Source organism: Brachyhypopomus gauderio, unplaced genomic scaffold (assembly GCF_052324685.1).
Source record: "Brachyhypopomus gauderio isolate BG-103 unplaced genomic scaffold, BGAUD_0.2 sc93, whole genome shotgun sequence".
Lineage (NCBI taxonomy): Eukaryota > Metazoa > Chordata > Actinopteri > Gymnotiformes > Hypopomidae > Brachyhypopomus > Brachyhypopomus gauderio.
The window spans coordinates 211,346-233,732 of NW_027506914.1; the positions used below are offsets into that span (position 1 = coordinate 211,346).

General features: G+C 40.7%; 5 protein-coding genes and 1 pseudogene across 5 annotated transcripts; 1 reads left to right on the forward strand and 5 right to left on the reverse strand.

The window, feature by feature from the left end:
- Nucleotides 1-3,924: 3,924 nt before the first annotated feature.
- On the reverse strand, nucleotides 3,925-4,981 carry LOC143495151 (histone H3). The gene has a single exon (XM_076992439.1). It carries the CDS (start codon nucleotides 4,730-4,732, stop codon nucleotides 4,322-4,324), a length of 411 nt encoding a protein of 136 aa, XP_076848554.1. The 5' UTR covers nucleotides 4,733-4,981; the 3' UTR covers nucleotides 3,925-4,321.
- A 349-nt stretch (nucleotides 4,982-5,330) lies between these two features.
- LOC143495159 (histone H2A-like) lies at nucleotides 5,331-5,791 on the reverse strand. Its single transcript, XM_076992450.1, has one exon. It carries the CDS (start codon nucleotides 5,770-5,772, stop codon nucleotides 5,386-5,388), a length of 387 nt encoding a protein of 128 aa, XP_076848565.1. The 5' UTR covers nucleotides 5,773-5,791; the 3' UTR covers nucleotides 5,331-5,385.
- A 712-nt stretch (nucleotides 5,792-6,503) lies between these two features.
- On the reverse strand, nucleotides 6,504-7,650 carry LOC143495142 (histone H1 pseudogene; annotated as a pseudogene).
- Nucleotides 7,651-10,735: 3,085 nt separating this feature from the next.
- LOC143495145 (histone H2B 1/2) lies at nucleotides 10,736-11,549 on the reverse strand. The gene has a single exon (XM_076992432.1). It carries the CDS (start codon nucleotides 11,517-11,519, stop codon nucleotides 11,145-11,147), a length of 375 nt encoding a protein of 124 aa, XP_076848547.1. The 5' UTR covers nucleotides 11,520-11,549; the 3' UTR covers nucleotides 10,736-11,144.
- Nucleotides 11,550-12,163: 614 nt separating this feature from the next.
- LOC143495156 (histone H4) lies at nucleotides 12,164-12,924 on the reverse strand. The gene has a single exon (XM_076992447.1). The coding sequence runs from the start codon at nucleotides 12,922-12,924 to the stop codon at nucleotides 12,613-12,615; it is 312 nt and encodes a 103-aa protein (XP_076848562.1). The 3' UTR covers nucleotides 12,164-12,612.
- Nucleotides 12,925-14,800: 1,876 nt separating this feature from the next.
- LOC143495166 (dynein regulatory complex protein 8-like) lies at nucleotides 14,801-18,746 on the forward strand. The gene is made up of 7 exons (XM_076992459.1): nucleotides 14,801-14,919; nucleotides 16,442-16,526; nucleotides 16,660-16,732; nucleotides 16,855-16,934; nucleotides 18,006-18,048; nucleotides 18,234-18,300; nucleotides 18,611-18,746. Exons 1-7 carry the CDS (start codon nucleotides 14,895-14,897, stop codon nucleotides 18,727-18,729), a joined length of 492 nt encoding a protein of 163 aa, XP_076848574.1. The 5' UTR covers nucleotides 14,801-14,894; the 3' UTR covers nucleotides 18,730-18,746.
- The last annotated feature ends 3,641 nt before the right edge of the window (nucleotides 18,747-22,387 follow it).

Genomic DNA, 22,387 nt, shown 5'->3' on the forward strand with positions numbered 1-22,387 from the left:
TTCATTAAGCATAATGAACCTATATTGTTAAATAAGTTTGTTCTATTACACTAATTTACACACACACTTGAACAAAGCCAAGTGGATACGAGTTATGGTCAGTCACAGAGAGAGAGATATTGTTCTGGATTGTTCTTTCATTATTTTATTTCAAAAACCTCTTTTTGAAGCATATTGCATGGTGTGGCCTCTGTTGCTTGTTTTGTCTAATTGTTACAATTTACCCCAGCATGTGTTGTAACCTTCCCTGGTAGTGGGTTAGGTTGTAACAAACTGCCATCTGCCATATAACACACACACACATTCATACACATTGACATTGTTTATTATTATTCTTTACACATGTACATTGTATTAGAGTGTTCATTAAGCATACATATTGTTAAATAAGTTTGTTTTAGTACACTAATTTACACAAACACTCCTGAATAAAACAAGTAAATGGCCGAATAGTGCAACTTAACCAACCCAAAGGCTCTTTTAGGAGCCACCCACACTTTTCACTGAAAGAGGTATTTAAATCTTGTGGTCCATGTACAGTGGATATTTCCATCTTCTCTTTCCTCGGTAGTTTAAAGGTGGGTACATGCTGAACACACCCCCATTAGCCTTGTGTTAATATGCTTAGGCTATGTGACATATATAATATATATTTGACTATAGGCTCTGCTCTAGCCAAGCACATCACATCATCTTGCACACTATTATGTTGTAATGTCCATTGCCCACATTGACATGATTTCCATTTGTTACATTTCATTAGTTGTAAATTCTTTGTACAGCCCTCCATAACTTATAGAATCACAGCATATAAAATCCTTTACTCCTTATTTTTTAAATAGAACTTCAAAATGTTCTTTAGATTTTTTTTTTACATAGAATGAAGAATAATAAGGCAATAATATTAGCAGTTTTCAAACACATCAATTCAAAGTACAGGGGGGTGTTGCAAGAAGCGGGTTAAGCGAGAAAACCCGGGTAAGTTAACTCAGAGTTCACGGAAACTCGAGGTTTTCCGTTCCAGAAACCGAGCTTAGAGAGAACCGGAGTCAGTTACTATAGCAACTTATGCTCTGAAGCTAACCTGCTCGCTGGCAGGTTAACTTGGACCTGACCCAGAGTTACAAACACGTCATCATGACGTGTCCTTTCCTCGAAGATCATGTGGATATTGAAGCTCAGTTTATTCGCTGAGTTCTTCGTCGGGAACGCCTTATAAAACCCCGAATAGACATAAGCCTACTATCATTTTCGGATTATTTTTTTAATGAACGTTATCGTTTTCAGCACAATCCATTACTTACATCCATTACATTATTATTATAATAACATTTCAAATATTACACATCGCGGATCAGCCCTAAATTCTCTCCAGATTGTTATATATCGGTCTTCGTTTTTTGCTAGTGGAAGTTTTCTTTATAGTGTAGGAGATGCGGAATCTGTCAGCAAAGCTACTGTATGTCGGTCTGTCCGAAAACTATGTCCGGCATGAAAATGACTAGTGCCCGGTTTTGTGGTGTTTCCTGGGCTTAAGCCAGTTATGGACATCAAAGAGGAATTCTACAGCATCATTGGTTTGTCTTTATTCACACGGACAATAAAGAAATTAAGCAAAGGAGAAGCAATATATAACGAACTTCATTCCATTTACATTTTAAGGATTTCCTAGAGTGATTGGCTGTATTGATGGAACCTACATATGCTACCTATTCCAGCACCATTAGAACATGAAAATTCATCCATAGCATTAATGTACAGGTACTAACCTTTATCATCCTTAATGAATAATGTACTTATCTTTAATGGTAACAAAAATAACGTAGCTATTGTAACTGACCGTTCTTCCCATCAAGATCATATGTGATGCTTCCCACCTCATCACAAATGTTGAAGCCAGATGGCCAGGATCCATGTATGATTCCACACTGTACAACAAATCTGAACAGAGTAGGCCTGCGGTAGTTTTGCTAGCTGTTCACATGCAGTGTAATAGTTAAATCATTGCAAACCCTAGTGTGATTATAGGACATGACGGTCTCCTTCATGGAGACAGAGGGTATCCCTGCCTGTCCTATAGGTCTACCTTATGACTCCCTATTCAGATCCTGCACCTGGACCACAGTCCCGCTACAATCAGGCCCACAGCAAAACCAGGGCAAGAATTTAAATGACCCTAGGAATCCTCGAGGCCAGGTTCCAGTGCCTGAAGGGGCTCAGAGTAACCCCTGATAGGGCGTGCCACATAATAATGGCATATGTGGTATTACACAACATTGCAACCATCCAGGAAGAGCAACAGCCTACCATCTCTGACATGCTCACAGACGAGGAACCTTACATGCATGTGGGTGACAACAGAGATGGTGGAGTTGTCAGAGACTCCATCTGCAATCATTGCTTTCCACATTAAATCATGCACCACCACCCCACCATCCACCCTGTAACCTTTTAATATACATTACAGTCAAATTCACTGTTATGTTTCATTATTTCATTTTTCCTTTAAATAAATATATTTTATATTTTAAGAATAAGATATAGTTATGTACAGCCATACCACTTTGTACAATATTCTTATACTTCATTTTTATCTGATGCCATGTGTGTTTCACACCACTCAGATTAGACCTGGAATTAGTAAGTGTTCAATAAAAAAATATTTAAAAACTCAATACAATATTATAAAGGTGGAGAAAATAATAATATAATCGCACCCTTCACTCACGCATTAACTCTGTTGGCAATTTTTTGACATGCTGACTGCCTTTCTCTAGCAGCTACCGCAGTATTACATTTACGTTTAATAATATCTAAATATTCTGCATACGCAGTCATTAATATTTCAAGCTACAGTGGTGTGAAATACGATGTTCGCGTTTAAGTCTATGATAAATCCTATTTATCTGCGTTCCATTAAGAATGCCTTTCATAGTTACGCGTGAACGCGCTTCTGTCTGGGTTAAGCTACTCAGAGTTGAGCGACCCTGATTACTTTAACTCCGATCCGCCGTTTTGGAACCGAAAACTCTGAGTATGTCAGATCGGGGTAAGACAACTCCGAGTTCAGGGTTAAGTTTAGAGTTTGTTAAACCCGCTTCTTGGAATACCCCCCAGAACACAATACAGAAGGTGAGGGGTAAACAAATGAGAAGGCCTCCCAGTATTATTCTAATGGATTTACTGTTATTGTAAGAGTTCAGCTGTCTGCTATCTTGTGGATAACTTTTCATAATTTGTTTTCTGTCATATCTTGGTTTCTCAGATTTCACGTACACATTTGCTGACATGGACACAAACAAAACATACTAACAGTGATAATATTACAAAATAATTTTCACTTTCATTCTTATTCTTTAAACAGTGGTTCTGTAAAACCAACTATTGCTCCTGACATCTCTGATTCAATGGGTCATTTATGAATGGTTAGGAATGTTATTGTGTTCTTTGTTTTTTGTCGTCTTCCTTCTTCAACAAAACCCAATTCACAAAACCTCTATAAACATAATATTTATTGTCCACAAAAGAAAATGCTGTTCACTGTAAAAACAAAACTCTTGTTTTACAAAAATGAATAATTATGTATTGTGCAATATATAGATCGTATTGAACCAAGGCTACCCTGTACAGTTGCTTCATGTGAATTTTGTTGCGTATAAGAACTCGATCACTGGTGTCTATGGTGAATCTATGTATGTTGGAAATGACACCAAGGACACATCATTTTAAATTGAAGGGCTCATCTCTTATCCTGCTTACCAGATTTGTTGCCTACACACTTTCTCAAAAACAATTCTCCCTATAGCAATTGATCCTTTACTAAATAAAAAAAACTCTTTCCTGGACATTTGCTATATATCCAAATCATTCAAATGAGCAGTAATCCTACCACTTATCAAAACGACTAAATCCTTTACTAAATAAAAAAAACTCTTTCCTGGACATTTGCTATATATCCAAATCATTCAAATGAGCAGTAATCCTACCACTTATCAAAACGACTAAACTTGACAGGCCATTTATTTCAAAGATCTGAGAAAAGGTTTTAGCTTAACAACTAAGCTCATGAATACCTGATTCAGAACCAGTTAAAGGAAATCTTTCAGTGAGGGTTTAGGTTTAGGCCTCAACATAGCAATGCTGATCAAAATAATTCATTCATACTAGATAGATGCGAAAACAGCAATTTCATGGTTTAAGTCTTATTTAGCTTCAGAGAATCATTCCTCTGCTGAGTGAACTTGCTCATTTTGCAGTGAAACAATTAGGTGGCTCTTAAAAGAGCCTTTGTGTTTTTGGGGGCTTTTACTCCGAGCGCTGTTTAAGCACGCTCTCCGCGAATGCGACGGGCCAGCTGGATGTCTTTGGGCATGATGGTGACTCTCTTGGCGTGGATGGCGCACAAGTTAGTGTCCTCGAACAGACCAACCAGGTATGCCTCACTAGCCTCCTGCAAGGCCATGACAGCGGAGCTCTGGAAGCGGAGATCGGTCTTGAAGTCCTGAGCGATTTCTCTCACCAGGCGCTGGAAAGGCAGCTTACGGATCAGCAGCTCAGTAGATTTCTGATAACGACGAATCTCCCTCAGAGCGACAGTACCGGGCCTGTAACGATGAGGCTTCTTCACGCCGCCAGTAGCCGGCGCGCTCTTGCGAGCAGCCTTAGTGGCGAGCTGCTTCCTCGGGGCTTTGCCACCGGTGGACTTACGGGCGGTCTGCTTGGTTCGTGCCATAGTGACAGAAGTCGACGGTTCACCAACAAGGAGGAACGAGAATAGGAACCTAGTAAGGCGACGTCCTTTTTAAGCCCTAACGACGACAAGCGCTCATTGGGCGTCTTCAACACGAAGACCATCCATTGGACAATCAAGTGTGCGTCACCGCTCGACAATTGGCCCGTAGAGCGCACACATTAAAAAAACGCGGGTTCAGGCGGGTTCACGGCAAGACTTTGTTTGGATTTTTCTGCCCATAATGTACCATAATCAGTCTCCTTAATTCGCATACAATCTGCTTAAAAACAGACTGCAGGTATAACACTGTTATTTTATGTCTCTGGTACCATATAATCCTACATTTCTCACCTGCCAACACTGCTGGCTTTCATTAGTTGCCAGCAGCTTATGCTTACTGTCCTATATTCTGTTCATAGGAGCAACATCATGTCTGTCTTTATGCACACGTATAAATTCATGTGTGCATATGCAACATTACTGAGTGATTGTGCGCATTTAAATGAAGTGTGCGAATGCCTAGACGTGAAACAGCAGCATCCAATAATGACAAGAGCGCAGACTAAAATCTGCATGAATGAAAAGTTGCACTTCATAAGTCGATGTGGGTGGCTCTTAAAAGAGCCGTTGGATTCTGAAAACAGAAGGGAAATTTACTTGGATTTAACGGTCTTCTCGGTCTTTTTGGGCAGCAAAACAGCCTGAATGTTGGGCAGCACGCCACCCTGAGCGATGGTCACTCCTCCCAACAGCTTGTTCAACTCCTCGTCGTTACGCACGGCGAGCTGCAGGTGACGAGGAATGATACGAGTCTTCTTGTTGTCGCGGGCGGCGTTGCCTGCCAACTCGAGAATCTCAGCAGTTAGATACTCCAACACGGCAGCCAAGTAGACGGGAGCACCGGCACCGACGCGCTCGGCGTAGTTACCCTTGCGCAAAAGCCTGTGTACACGGCCCACAGGAAACTGCAGTCCGGCGCGAGACGAACGAGTCTTGGCCTTGGCCCTAGCCTTACCACCGGTCTTGCCTCTGCCACTCATAATGTCAACCACAGCGTCGTGTAAGCAAAGTTGAAATAATCACGCCTGCTCTAAGAGCGCTGGAGATATAGCTAAATCAGCTGCTCTCCTATTGGCTTAAAGAAGGCATGACGAATAACCAACCCGAAGCGGTCGACATCCAAAGCCAGGCTCCATCTCTTTCCCCTGCAACACTCCATGTGGCACGTCTTTTCTTGTTGTCCTTCGTATATGCATTTCAATATTGAATCAAGTTTTAGAAATCTTCTAAGCTATTCAGGGTACACGCATATGTATGACAAGGACAGGAGAGATTGGCAAATTAAAAAATATAGCATACAATAGAATATTACTGTGTACATGTCCATATGTTGAATGAGATGCAAAATGTTTTACGCGCGTTTACTCTACAAAACTCCCTCTCGTAATAACGTTTTTCTATATGTATGCACTTCAATTTAATTGTAGAAATGTACTCAAGTTATTCAAGCTACGTACATGTATGACAAGGAGAGGAGAGCTGGGCAGACTAATGTATTCATAGCATACAATAAAATCTTATTATATACAATATTTCTGTGAATAATGAAATGCAACATGTTTACTATGGATACAGTAAGAAAAACTGATTTTCGTTGGACCCTAATAGATATATAAAGTTATATATATGTTGGTTTACCGTGATATTGATATTGTAATGTTATGAGTATGGATTGCTTGAAATGCTAGTGTATTGACTTTTCATTCTCCATTTTAATAAAGTACACTTGGGCAAATAAAACATACGTATATAAAATAGAATCTTATTCTACACAGTATTTCTGTATTTAGGACGGGATGAATGTTTTAGGTTGTCATTTTTCTTCCCAATGTCCACGCACTTAATGTAGAGCAATGGATGAAACTGCACCTTAAAATCCACTAACGACACAAAATATTTAGTTTAAAGAAAAGCGCTCTTTAGAAAAAAAGGTGGGTGGCTCTTAAAAGAGCCTTTTGGGGAGACCAAGACATGAAAACATGCACGTTTACTTCTTCTTGGGGGCTGCTTTTTTCGCCTTTGCTGCTTTTGGCTTGGCGGTCTTGGGCTTCGCAACCTTTGCCTTCTTGGGGCTCTTGGCTGCTTTCTTCGGAGCGACCGGCTTCTTCGCTTTCTTGGGACTCTTGGTAGCTTTGGCGGCAGCGGGCTTTTTCGCCTTCTTGGGCGACTTCTTTGCAGCGGCGGCGGGCTTCTTTGCCGCGACTTTCTTGGGCTTTTTAGCCGCGGCAGGCTTCTTAACGGGGGACTTTTTCGCCTTAGGTGCGGCTTTCTTGGCGGGCTTCTTCTTAGTTTCCGCTTGCTTGTTGATCTTAAACGAGCCAGACGCTCCGGTCCCTTTGGTCTGCACCAAAGTCCCTTTCGTCACCAGGCTCTTGATGGCGAGCTTGACGCGAGAGTTGTTCTTCTCCACGTCGTAACCGCCAGCAGCCAAAGCTTTCTTCAGCGCGGCGAGAGACACGCCGCTCCGTTCTTTGGAAGCAGAAACAGCTTTAACGATAAGCTCACCGACGCTGGGTCCCGCTTTCTTGGGTCTAGCGGCAGCTTTCTTCTTGGGCGCTTTAGCCGGCGCGGCAGCGGTTGAGGCTGGAGCCACTTCTGCCATCCTTGAATTTTCTAAGAGAAACAAACACTGAACGAACTGATCTGTGAATGTGAACCTCCCTCCTCGCGACGGACTGTGGTCTTAAAATACACATGAGGACGGTGTAGACTCAACTCGCCCGACACTGCGTGCCTGTGCTTCCGTGAGTAGATGGCACTTGTGTTTTCTCACGACAAATCTCGACCTAAATATGCATCCAAACACTATTTGCAGTGCATCAAAAAACGCGAATGGCAAGAGAAGGCTCTCTCGTTTATTTGCGTGCCAGGGAAGCCCATGCAGTTCCGGGTCGTTTTGCACAACTGCCACAAAAACGCAACCTGCGACTGTCGCACCTAAGAAGACATGCTGTGTTTTGTGTGATATGTGGGGTGAAATTGACAGAAATGAAGGAGTAGGTCTAACAGCTCATAGTGTGTGCTATGAAGGAGAGTCTGAGTAAAGGCATGGAGGTGTTTTGAACGTGGCAATGGTGTGTTTATTAGTTAAAAAATCCCTTGTGTAGGTGTGACTAAAACACAAGCATGGGGTGCAGGAGGCCGTGGCCATATGTACAAATACTATGAGATAATAGTGGTGGTCTCAAGAATCAGGAAAAATTAAACTTATGAAAAGGTATGTTTAAAAAAATAAGAGTAAGAACTAATGGAAAAGTAAATGTTTATCTGTCAAAGGTGTAAACTTGTGGAACAGTTGTGACAAGGACATAAAAATCTGCAGTTCACTTGTCAAATTTGAAAAACATGCTTAAAAATAAGGTAATAGATACTTATAATAAAGATAAATAATTTTATATATGTATAACTTGATATTGATTTTTAATAGTAATGTATGATTGTTCTGTAGATGAGCAAAGTTTATTATTAATAACAATTGGAAAAATATATATTTGATTAAAAAGGGTAGTCAATATAAGTTAATGCTTCAAACTATACATTTTTCAGGTTATCATTATTTTCACCATTATAACCATTATTATTTATTAAATATTATTATTTTACTTTTGTTTTCTTTCTTTTTTATGTAAATGTATGTATACATATGTGTTTATATATATGTTTATATGTATATGTACATGTTTCTCTAAAATCCGAATTAAACTGTAAACTCTAGTCAGTTTATTCTCTTTCCAGCCTACCAGTTCTTTAAAATCCCAGTAGCATTTCCAGTGCCATACGTCTATGTATGTCAGACAAGTAGGCGTGTTTCTACTCCAAGGACTCTCTGAACTGTTTTCTCCCCACTGGTTTTTTTATGATGGTGCAAAATCCTTAAATTTATCAGAAGCCTAAATGACAGACAGAAAATTGTTTTCTTCAATTTGTCTGTATGTTTCCTTTTGTATTTTGTAGTGTTCTTACAATTGCTGTTGTGTTTGAAAAGTGCTATTCATATTTATAGTATGTATTATTATAAATACATATATTTCCTAAAATTTACTAGATGTAAATTACAAATAATTCCACATGCATTTCAAAGGCTTCAGTCAAAACACCATTAACATTAACCTGTACCTTTGATTTGGCATAACATTTTTATCATTAACCAGTGCTTCTGGTACTCTAAATTACTCCATAACCTTTCATATATGTTCCTTTTGCACAAGACCAAAACCTTTCGTCTGGTCCAAGCCCACAATAAAGTAGTTTTTCTCTTCTCCTTCACACAACAGATGCTTTAATGTACACAATTTATCCCTCATATGATGACCCCTAATTGCACACGTCTGTTCCTTGCCAATTATATTGGGTAATATTATTGCAAACCTGTTTACAATTCTGTATTACCATTCCCAGAATGTGGACATATGTGGGCAAATAATATTAATTATTATAATTATAAATAATAGGGGAAGACTGGGTTTGGTTGTAACACTTTTTGCTTCTGAACCTTTATCTCACTGAATTCTTGAGCTAGACTTCTCAAACTTTTATACAAAGTACACACATTTGTTTACTACAAATGGCACCAATTCAAAACTCAGTTCAAATATCACAATAGACAAAAGATGCAACAACAGAGGCCACACCATGCAATATGCTTCAAAATGTAAATAAAATAATGAAAGAACAACCCAGAACAATGTCTCTCTCTCTGTGACTGACCATAACTTATATCCACTTTCTGTTTTGTTTGAGTGTGTATAAATTAGTGTACTAGAACAAACTTATTCAAAAATATGTATGTACCTGTGTAAAGAACATGTATGTCAAATAATAAACAATGTCAATGTGTGTGTGTGTTATATGGCAGATACCATGTGCCTTCACAACTGATCTGACTGACTTGCCCTTCTTTGTGACCTCATCAGATGCTTTAAGAAAAAACATTTGTCTTTCATGTCAGTCTTTCTTTTACACTGCCTAGGCATTCTGTAAAATAATTAAATTCAATAATGTTTTCTTAGTTGTATGTAAGGTGATGGTTGTAACACTTTTAAAAGCTGTGTTACAACCCACCCCACCCCTGTCAGCCATTGTTTAGCTAGCTGTTTTAGCAAGGGGATTTGAACTTAACAAGGCAAAATGCATCACAATTTACCTACTACAATTAATGTAATAGTTCAATGTAATATAATTCTTATACTATTGCAGATAAACCACAAGTACTAAACTAAAAATAAAGTCTTGATTCAGAAATTTACTCTTTCACCTCATTTTTTTCTCTATGGAATCTGCATGTGTCTGTTTCCATCCTTGATATTCACCATGTGTGATCAGGGAGTAATTGGGTAAATACCGGAATGATCATATGACTCATATCTGATCCATGATCGGTGGAATTGATGGTGTTACAACTCTCCCCATGTTACAACACCCGGTCTCCCCATACAGTATATTATATTCTCCTTTCTCACACGTCAACATGCAGGTGTCTTGACCCTCCATCATCCAGGACACATGGGAGACAAGCATCCAGACTTTTCTCTGTCCTGGCTCCAAGGTGGTGGAATGAACTTCCCTTGTGTGTCCGAACATCGGTCACTTGCTGTCTTCAGACGCCGACTGAAGACCCACCTCTTTCAAGTGCACTTTGCATAATTATGCTTCGTCTATTGTGCTTTATCGTCTCTTTCCTCAGGTGTTTGTTACAGGTATTGTTTACTGTCTTTTTCCTCAGGTAATGTGTATGTTCTAGTGCTGTCAATTCCAGGTGCCACGATTTAAAGTCCTGACCAGGATTTTGCTCAAGCTTGCTAGATTTTCTAATTAGCAATCCAGGTAAAATTAGTGGAATCAATACAATCCAGGAAACCAGAGCAAAATCCTGGTGAGGACTTGTAATCGCGGCACCTGGAATTGACAGCACTAGTATGTTCAGATATAATTGTTAGGTATCATTTGACTTTCGTCTAGTGGTTTGTCCAGCTTAGAGTACCTTGTGTTCAGGACTATCTATTCTTGGAGATTCCAAGCAACTACGTAGCACTTTTGTAAGTCGCTCTGGATAAGAGCGTCTGCTAAATGCCATAAATGTAAATGTAACACGCGCACACACACAAGCTGAGATGCTAAGAAAACGTACAGCAGTGGATACAAAGTTGTACAGATCATATACATTATAGAAAACAACATAAAATACATTCTAGGCTGCCCAACAAAGCACAGCACGTGGGAAAATTAACAGGACAGAAATAGCTTTAATCTAATTATTGTGCAAACACATTCCTAAGGGAAAAACTCTTTGGGTGAAAGTGTGGGTGGCTCTTAAAAGAGCCTTTGGGTTGGTTAAGTCGCACTATTCGGCCATTTACTTGGAGCTGGTGTACTTGGTGACGGCCTTTGTGCCTTCAGACACGGCGTGTTTGGCCAGTTCACCGGGAAGCAGCAGGCGCACGGCGGTCTGGATCTCCCTGGAGGTGATGGTAGAGCGCTTGTTGTAGTGGGCGAGACGAGAAGCTTCACCAGCGATGCGCTCGAAAATGTCATTGACGAAAGAATTCATGATTCCCATCGCCTTGGAAGAGATACCGGTGTCGGGGTGGACCTGCTTCAGGACTTTGTACACGTAGATAGCGTAGCTCTCCTTCCTGGTCTTTCTGCGCTTCTTGCCTCCTTTACTGGCCGTCTTGGTCACGGCTTTCTTAGATCCCTTCTTCGGGGCGGACTTTGCTGGCTCAGGCATGATGCTCGGTGATGAGTGAAACACCGTTGAATGAACAACAACTCTCCAGCACCTCCTACATTAAGAGTTTGGTATTCTAATTAGGTCACGCCCTCCCTCCACGCTCATGACTAAGCATCATTGGTCAAAAATAAGCCCTCCTCTGACAGGACCTCCTATCGTGGCTCCGCCACCCCACTGTGCCGTAGCGTTTACCTCTTAATCCCGCCCAGCCATTTCTGCCTTCAACTTTCAAACGAAAACTATGATAGAGCTTCAAAATCTGTTTAGTTCTGCTTGCGCAAGGAATTTCTAGCTTTTCATTTTATTAGACTAAAATTCTTTGGATGTGGTTCTAAACTAGCTAGGTCATAACTTTGATTATCATTACAAAAAAAATCTTTATTTGTATAGTATCTTTCATAGATACATGAAACTCAAAGTGCTTTACAAAATAAATAAAAAACATTTTAAAAAACCTAAAGAAAAAAAGGAATCAAACATAATAAAATAATATAATAAAATGACAATTTATTAAAATAGACAGAGTAATGTAATAAAGTAAATAAGACGACTTAAAATAATTAGAACAGACAAGGAATGGTAAATAATGTCATAATGTCAAAATTATTTACCATTAGTTTCAATAATGCAGATTCATTGCATTATTTCGTCATAAAGCGTCTCCATTCATTTAATATGTCCATTTATTTAAATGTTTTAGGATTCAGAGACTACAACGTGCATTTTAAAACTGTTGTAGTACACGGCAACGTCGGACATTGTGTGTGATAAATGGTGTAGAAATTATCTGGGGGTTCATGTAACAGTAAACAAGTAACAGAATTCATGTAGCCTATAAAATGAAATGGTATAAAGCGTATGCTGTTTTAATATTGTAATGTTTGACATTATGGATTTTGCAATGATTGTGTATGGACCCTTCCATAATTTTAATAAAAGTACCTTCAAAAAGCAAAGTCGGACAAAACGTTCTCTGTGTGCGTTTAAGTAATTGACGCTTGTGGTTACCAGTAAACGCATGAAACAGCTCTTTAAATGAGTATATGGGTGGCTCTTAAAAGAGCCGTTGGTTTCGTGTCGAGTTGAGCGTTTAACCTCCGAATCCGTACAGAGTGCGTCCCTGGCGTTTCAGAGCATAAACCACATCCATAGCGGTGACGGTCTTTCTCTTGGCGTGTTCGGTGTAGGTAACCGCGTCCCTGATAACGTTCTCCAGGAACACTTTGAGCACACCACGGGTCTCCTCGTAAATCAGACCGGAGATACGCTTGACACCGCCACGACGAGCCAGACGACGAATGGCGGGTTTAGTAATGCCCTGGATGTTGTCACGGAGAACCTTGCGATGACGCTTAGCGCCTCCTTTCCCAAGACCTTTACCACCCTTACCTCTTCCAGACATCGCTAATCGTTTCTTTCACTACTGAAACAATAAAGCTGCAACACCCAGCGCGCCTCTGTTATACTTCTCTACAGGACCTGCTTGAAGACACTGGAGCACTGGAGGAGGCGGGGCTAAATGCCACGTTCCTCCAAAGCCTCCAGCACCACATTTAGATGAACTGGAACAAGGACTCCACGCTAAGTCACAAAAGTACAATTTTACAATTTGAGATAGTTTAGGCAAGCACAACAAGCAGCAAAGAGAAGGGAAAAGAGAAAGCAAAGAAAGACAGCAACAGCCGGCCTACAACTCTTACTGTTACTACTACTGCTTATAACAAGAATAAGACTTGGCATAGAAGTACACTATATTGCCAAAAGTATTCGCTCACCCACATATGTATGATGACTACAAAACTTGTCAGACCTCTACAACATACGTATGACTTCTACACTAGCAAGACCTCTCCAACTTATTTTAGACCTCTACAAAACTAGTCAGACCTCTACAAAAATACATTTTTCATGAAAGAAATTTGTCTTGAACACAAAACAAAACCGAAACGGCAATATGCTTATGACTGAAGGCTTTTCCTACAAAACAGTATTATTTAAGTCAGTAGGGCCTCATACAGAGTCAATGCATGGCTTTATAAAAACAAAAGAAACGTATTTAGAGGTTTGGTCACATCAAAGGTTGGTTATATACAACATGTATTTCCTACCTTGTGTGTCTGCACTGCATGTAATTTTACTGCTTCCTATGACACATAAGCTTTGAGTTGTCATAACATCTCATTGTGACATAAGCAAACAATGCGAATAAATAAGTGAATAAATCTGCACTCCTACAATGTGATCAAAACACCATTAACGGCCATTAATAAGGGTGGTCATTAAAAAGGACAGACACTAATAAACGTGAAAATAAGGGTGGTCATTAATAAGCTTGGCCAATAATTAGGGCAATCATTAATAGGAGAGGTAATTCATAAGGGTTAACCAATAGTAACACACACACACACACACACACACACACACATACACACACACCTTAGTCTGTGTAACAATAAAGGACCGAAGGACATTCATAACTGCATTCTCACTCCTTCATCTCAAAGCACTTACAGCAGCAGTCCCAGGATACCTTATAGTGAAGGTCTCTGTCTGAAGGGTAAAAACACAGGCATCCAACCCGAGCTGATAGCACGGGGCAACTGAGCTGTCATTAGCTGAACTGTAGTTGAGAAATTACCCATAAGCATAAATCTGAATGAAATACAGCTCCATATTGTGTATGCAGTGTATTTAAATGCTGTGTTGTTGGAATCTGTAGTAAAGTCTGAAGTTAACCTGAAGTTAAATGTAAATCTAAAAAAAATTAAATTATCATTTAAAAATCATTATCTGCCACTAGATGTCGCTGTATCTCAGGTTTAACTGAGCTTCAATAGATCTGTTTTTCTGAGGTTTAGGATCACTGTAATTGAAGCCCATACTCAGGTAAAATTGAAACATTTTCATACCTAGCTGAGCTATTATTAACTCAATAGGGAAGCTGAAGCAGTGAGAACACTGTCAGCAAGGCGGAGTCATCACTGGACCGTTTGGTCAGTTACTGTAGGACACAGTCTCTCTTGTGGTATATTAGGTAGGTGCTCTGTCATGAAAAACATCCTCTTATAACTTTCATTTTGTTGATCAGATTTATTTTAGCTGTGTAGACTTGTTTTTTGCCATGGTAGAAACACCATCGGTTACAAAATGGAATCAAATACCTACTCTGTTGGCTGAAACCTATGATCCTAGGCGCGTTCTTGTGATCAGTGCAGCACTGAATAAACGGAGATGACCTCCGCCGTCCGTCACTCTCTTCATCTATTATATTCTGTAAATCAGCCACTTCCATCACTGATGACGGACACGCGCGAGCTTCGCGGAACGGAAGTGAACGTTTCTGTCTCTTAGCAACCAGCTGTAGCGTCAAACATGGCGGGAGATAAAGACTCTGCAGGTATCAAACGACGTGAACGTTCTTAATGTGTCTTTGTTGGTCACGTGACCAGATATTCTGCGCCGTGCAGTAACGTGCGTTAACTGACTAGCATACGCTAGCTAACTAACACGTTGTTAAGCTACTATAGTGCTGTTAGCTAATGTTACAGGGTTGTAACTACGTTAGAGTCCTGCACCGGGTCGGGTACCCGCGGGTACCCACGGGTACGGGCAAATAGATGCTGAAACGGGTGGGTTTTACACATACCGAAATTTTACGGGTGGGTATGCGGGCGGGTAAGTTAAATAAGTGGTCATTTTTAGTAGGCTTTTATTTGCTACGTAATGAACATAGTGTTACATTTTGCCTGATTAGCGCCTCCCGATGGTGGTGGCGAAGCTCAGGGGAGCTTACTTATACCGTAGCTCCGTTGGCCAGAGCGGGCTGAACTTTACTCTTCAGCTGTTCTGGGGTAATACCCAAACTTCGGTTCTTTTCCAGCGGAAACATGAGCAGAGGCTGGTTATAACACAGTACCGGGCATTTATTGTAGCTCGCTAGGTGGTTACAAAGCAAATGGGTGGCCGTGCGAGAACAAGGAAAAATGACGAGAGAGAACTTGGCGTTTAGGATTTGTGATCCAAGAGCGCAGAACGCAGCTCAAACCTGGGACTGTGGACGATATACTGTTCCTGCACAGTAACCTAGGATAGATTTGTGAACCTATGCGATTTTATTTGGTTGTTATACTGGCATTTGTTCCCTCTCGTTTTGCAGTTGCTAATTTTAGATAGGAATAGCCATACTGTTCCTGCACAGCAACCTTATATTTTATTTTGTGTTGTACTGACGTTTTTTCAGAGGCGCATTGAAAAATAAAGTGCTCTATAGGAATACTTTCGATTTGTGTGATTTTTCACGGGCACGGGTGGGTAACGGGTAGAATATTAACGGGTCCGGGCGGGTACGGATTTAACTTTGAAATAGCCACTCTGCGGATATGGGTGGGTACGGGTCTCAAAAATCGGACCCGTGCAGGACTCTAAACTACGTTAGCTGGCTGGCTAACTGGCATTTTCATTTTAGAGCATAAAGTTGACATAAACAATAAAATATGTTGGCTACACTATTTTATATTTTACTTTGCTAATGAACTTCATTTCCCTCTAAATGTGACGTGCAGATATTCTAATGGTTCACATGTTAAGTAACTTGTTATCTGACTTAAGAACAACCTGAAAGATCCCAGTGCAAGATTGACCACCAAACCAGTTACCTGACGGAGTTTAACAAAGGTTATACATGAAAGGTTATATTTGAAATCTTCATGGCTGAAAGTTAATTGTAGGGAGCTATCATAAAATGACAAAAACACTTATTTTTCAATATAGTATGAATATGAGATTTTCTAAAAAATAAAAAAAAAGTTTTAGCATCACATTCGACCTGACGACACCTAAACGAACCTTAGGCCACTTCGTTACAACAGGCATGTCAAGCTGTTTGGATTAACAAGATAATTTTCTACTGTCCTTTACAGAAGGTATTGTATCTGAGGTCCACAAGAGGATCAGCAACACATTTGATGTGTTTGATCATGAATTCAATCACACGGTTGATGTCAGGTAAGGTTTAATTCATGACAAACTCCACCTAAATGTACAAACTCCCCATTTACTGCACTGTACATACACAGTTCTCGTTCATTACATTTTATTGCTTTATTTCTCTAAATGTGTCCTTTTCTTGTTTTCCTAGAGAAATTGGTACCATTATTCGATCCCTTGGTTGTTTTCCAACTGAAGCTGAACTGCATGACATTATTGCAGAGGTCAGAGTGTTATTTTGTCTGTGTAGAATATTTCATTATAAGTTATAGGCCACCACAGTGTTTTATTGGCTGTGTAGTGAGATCTGGTGTATACTGAAGGTGATGTGTAGTTGCTTTAACAGGTTGAGGAGGAGGAGTCAACAGGATATATCCGCTTTGAGAAATTCCTTCCAACTATGACCAAGGTCTTGATGGAGCACAAGTAAGACAAGGCCTAATTCACTGTGATTTTATATGATCCCAGAGTGTACTGATGAAATGATATGTTCTTGGTATTGGATGAAACTTCACATTTGAACTCTTCCCAGTAGATGCTTGATTCTCGTTTTAGCACCATTAGCATTAAATCCATTATGTGAAGCTCATCACAGTAAATTAAAGTGGACCAATATTGCTGCATGCACTCTCAGTGACTACTGAGTTTCTCTTACTGGAGCATAATTTGTCTGAGATCTGTCTGAGCAAGACTTTACTTGTTTCAGTGATTCATTGACAATAAACAACAAAGTAGATTTTAATTACCTGAACAAGTAAAGTAGGTTTTGCAAGAAAGGTTTGCTGATTTTTATCACCCAGCCATTTGAAAGCATAGGTGAATAATGTTTTAGTAGATCTGAATCTGATCATTTATTGATTATTGTTTATTGTAACATGTATAACTCCATTTAAGAGAATGGAGTGATATTCCTTATTACATAACTGTAATTAGTTGACTTGATAGCTCCTGTTCATGTGAGCCTTACCTTTGTACACAAGGCATATTCATTATATCATTTAGTATCCACCCAGTGAGATGTGGTGAGTGTGTGTGTGTTGTGTGTGTCATGTTGTGTTGCAAATCTCTAAGAAAGATGATTTCAATTATCTTCACAGAAAATACTTAGATATGGTGTATTAAGTGTTAACTATATATATATATGGTGTTGTAATGTGGAATGAGGTGTTTTCTGGGGTGAGTTTCAGGAGAGTGTTTCAGTGCCAGCCCCAAACATGTTGCATGGTTATTAAAACTGCGTACTTTAGCACCACTTTCATTTCAGAACCCACACTACATATATTTTAAAGCCAGGACAGTGATTGATTGCTGCTGGTGAAAAAGTAATTCTTGACTAACATTCTGCTCAATCCTGACCTTTTTAATGAAGAAAAAATTTTTGTGGATTGGCTGAATCCCCTGGAAGGCTTGAACCCCGAATTGAAAAAGTCCTAGCAATGCCCTTGATGTGGGAGAATAGATTTGCATAACCAGTTCTGTTCTGTCTCCTCTGTTCAGGTTTCGCCCCATTCCTGATGATATGCTCCTGCAGGCCTTTGAGGTAATTCACATTCATGTACTAGATCTAGAAACTCTAGTTCTAGTGTTCATGCACTGCGAGTGCATTAATGTCTAAGTTAATGGCAGCCTTCTTCACACTGGACCTCATCTACAGTCATTGCTATGAATACTTCAGCTTATATGTTTTCTGTGTAATTACTAATCTACCCTGAACACCCTCCTTAGGTTCTAGATCAGCAGAAAAAGGGATTTTTGGAACCAGAAGAACTATCCAAATATTTGATGCAAGAGGGTAAAATCATATTTCACTTATTCAAAAGCATAAGTTTACAATATAAAAACATACGTTCTTGCATGAAAAGAATATAATGTACATGACTCAGGATCGCCAGTGTGTGTTCAGTTTCGTTTCATCCCTGTTCCCAACACGTTTATTATTCTACTGACCCTCATCACCTGCAACATGTGTGATGAGCCTCTCTGCCTCTGTGTCGCACTTCAAAATGGTTAACTGCACATTTTCTCAGTGTTTTAATGTGGTTTAGATATTTTGAATTTGCCTGTAAAACACTGGTAAGCACAGTTTTATTCACACTAATCAGGGGAGCCCTTTACCCAAGAGGAAACAGAGGAAATGTTCTCTGCAGCTCTTGATCCAGACAAAAATGTCATTTTCTACAAGGACTTTGTGAGCATGATGACCATTGATGACACACAGTGATGATGGAAAGATGCTCCTCACAGTTCTTCTGTACTGTTTCATATGCTGCACTGTCAACGCCTCATACACAATGTTAAAAATAAATATAATAAACCTCTATATACAATAACAAAGAACTTGTCATTTATTCCCTTTGAACTGTAAATAAATGCCTCATGGTACAAAATAGGAAGATTTCCTCGTTATTTGTTAGCATGAAAAATATGTTACATCAGTGTATAATTCCTCATCCTTTAATCATCAGTATCCCATTGATATACTGGTATGTATATGGAGGGTGGTGTGACTTGGTAAAATGTAAATGTGCCATATTTGTCAATTGTGATTTTTCAATTGAAAATTGTTCTCTGCTTTTAACCCATCTGTGCAGTTAGAACACACACACACACTAGTGATTACTAGGGGGCTGTGGTGCACACACACACACACACACACTAGTGATTTCTAGGGGGCTGTGGATCACACGTGCCCAGAGCGGTGGGCAGCCCTAGCCCGGCGCCCGGGGAGCAGTTGGGGTTAGGTGCCTTGCTCAAGGGCACCTTAGTCATGGCCTCAGGTCTGGGAATCAAACCCACGACCCTCCGGGCACAAAACCAGTTCTCTACCACCAAACCATGACTGCCCATGGTGTGTGTGTGTGTGTGTGTGTGTGTGTGTGTGTGTGTGTGTGTGTGTGTGTGTGCGTGCCTCCGTGCATGAGTGCGTGTGTGTGCATGTGTATGTGTGCGTGTGTGTGTGTGTGTGTGTGCGTGTGTGTGTGTGTGTGTGTGTGTGTGTGTATGTGTGTGTGAGTTCAGCAGAAGGAGACACATGGCCTGTCCACTGTTAGGCCCTTCTTCACATTTGCCCTCCCCGTGCAGTGCCTCTGTTTAGTGTAGAGAGGAGGACTCCTCATAACTGGTGATTTTAATCTAATGAATTTGTCTCATGGGCTTTTTGTATAATTTGCTAACTGTGTTATGTGACTATTTTACACTCCTTGCACTGATGCGTTGAATATGAAATATTATCATCTATTTTCCAGCCTTTTCATTTTTTTTATTTACTACTAATAGGTCAAGGACATTATGATCAAAGATCAAATCTTACATAAAGTAAGATTATTGAGTATAGCTTTCTGACATTTCTAGTTGTATGTCAGTAGGTGGCGCTGACTACGCGTGCAAGAGAAATCAATTAAGACAAACTTCAAACTGCTGCTTTCTACTAACAAGCTACAGCTACGCATTTATAAATGCCAATCTTTTCATTTGTTGATGAAAAACTGCGATCAAGCATCGCCATGTATGTTATGCTCTGAGTTGTTTCAGGTTAGTACAATAGGTGATTATTTTACAAGCTACCAGTTTGAATAATGTTTGGGGCTTCTGGCAATTTCTTATATATTTTATATAGTGCAAACATATCTACTGATTACGTGTTTTGCTGGTATTTTCATAGCTTTTTAAATGTCGATTACTGCAATTATCTACATAAAACTCGTCGCTTTAAGGACACGCCCACGCGTCACTCACTGGGATATTGACACGCTATTGGCTGAGAACTCCGAGGGGCGGTCAGAACCGCCCAGAAACAGATGTGCGCGTCTGGGTTTAATGACCAGCGACGTTTCACTGGAGTAACAGGAGACCAGACCGTGTTGGAGAGGCACTGGTCCAACTGGGTCCACAATACCGCACTGGAACTCCCACTGACACATCCTGAGACACCCCGAGACACCCTGTCTCTGTGTCTCCCGACATGAATGCGTATGGAGACGTGCTGTATCTGAGATTATGGTTCGGCGAACACTGGGAATGAAAGCGCCGTGATCGTCATTTCAGGAGTCCTAAACGCTCGGATCTATGAAACATTACATGTAATATTCCTGTTAGGTTGGACCCTAATGGATGATTCACTGCATGGACGTCGTTACTGAGTCTGGACTTGGAGAGAGACACAAGTTGTATGTGAACTGACTTCAGCTCTGTTCGGACTGGATGTGATATACATTCACCCACTACGTTGGTCCAGTTCTTCACCATGACTTCTCTCACAGGGAATAAAGAGAGGTCTGGGACCAGGACCTTTCTGCCTTTATTTTGTGCAGTAGTGAGCGTGTTTCTTCTGTTCTCCAGATCACTGGGGTTAGATGGCTTGAGATCATCACTGGGGATAGATGGTTTGAGATCATCACTAGGTGGTTAGATGGTTTGAAATCATCCTTAAACGTGTTTACCAAGCACTTTTATTCTTTTCATAGCAGATAGCGGATTCTTCTCCTACCAAGTCAGCCTCTTTCTCCCCTAAAACTTGGTACCGGAAAGCATACGAGGAGTCCCGGACCGGCAGCCGTCCGGCTCCCGAGGGTGCCGTGCCGGTTCCGTGCCTGGGTCGTCTGGAACACCTTCACCTGTATCCGGAACCTCGTCTCCTGGCTCCTTCTCGGACTTGCCTGTCCCCATCTCACTGGGGATCGGCACGTGTTCACCAGGGTCCTTAGGTGGATCCCCGGGATTCGGCACCGGTTCCCCAGCCTCGGGTAGTGGGAGCTCCCCCGGTTCCGACAGAGGGGTTTGGTGCGAGAACTGCAGTGCCCGGCTGGTGGAGCTGAAGAGGCAAGCCCTGAAACTGCTGATCCCGGGACCCTGTTGTTGTGTTTTTCTTGATGAGATGTGATGATGATAAATGAAGCGTGGACCGGTGCGAACAGGGTGTGGTGTTTCTGCGGCGTTTGCGCTGTGCCTCGGTACCACTGCGATGTCCAGAACCTGCCATGATCACAATAGCCAGTGGGCTCAAGTTATTGGACACAAACAACTGATTACCGATATTGTAAAGCAGACTGAAGAGAAGAGGCCGTGGGCTAGGACAGTGGTGGTGTGCAGTAGGTTATAAGAGTCCCGTATCCCTACATGTAATGCTGCTTATGTGCTTCTGCGCGCTCCGGTTCTGGGTGCGGGCGCGCTCCGGTTCTCTTCACGCTCACCCTGAACTTGTTAGATTTGCTCATATCGGTGCAGCTGGGGTGTTGTAACAACCAGTGAGTGCTTTCAAAGTATTCAGTATAAAATGCTCAGGAAAACATTAAGTTTGTATGCGATGCTCTCCGCACTGCTTTAACCACTGCGCCGCCATGATTCTTGTTAATGTTTTTTTTCTTTGTTTAAAGATAATGCACCAGGCACCGAAGGACAGTGTGTGTGTGTGTGTGTGTGTGTGTGTGTGTGTGTGTGTGTGTGTGTGGGGGGGGGTGTCTATAGAGTTGTTTACTCTTTTCTCACTCTAATTTAGATAAATGAACATATATTAGTGCATATATTTTACAAAAACAATCTAAATCTAAATCTTTAGATCAGTGTGACAACACTGACTTAATGAGTTACTTTTCCATTGAAGAGCAGAGTTGTATAATCCAGGTTCAGAAAGTAAAAGTCCTCACCAGGATTTTGCTCAGGCTTCCTGGATTGTGTTGATTCCACTCATTTTACCTGGATTGCACTAATTAGAAATCTAGCAAGCTTGAGCAAAATCCTGGTGGGGACTTTTACTTTCTGAACCTGGATTATACAACTCTGTTGAAGAGAGAGGTCATATATGAGTGACATGAACATTTGGCATCAATTAAGTCCCTAATTGCACCATTTTTACAAAAAAGCACACACACACACACACACAC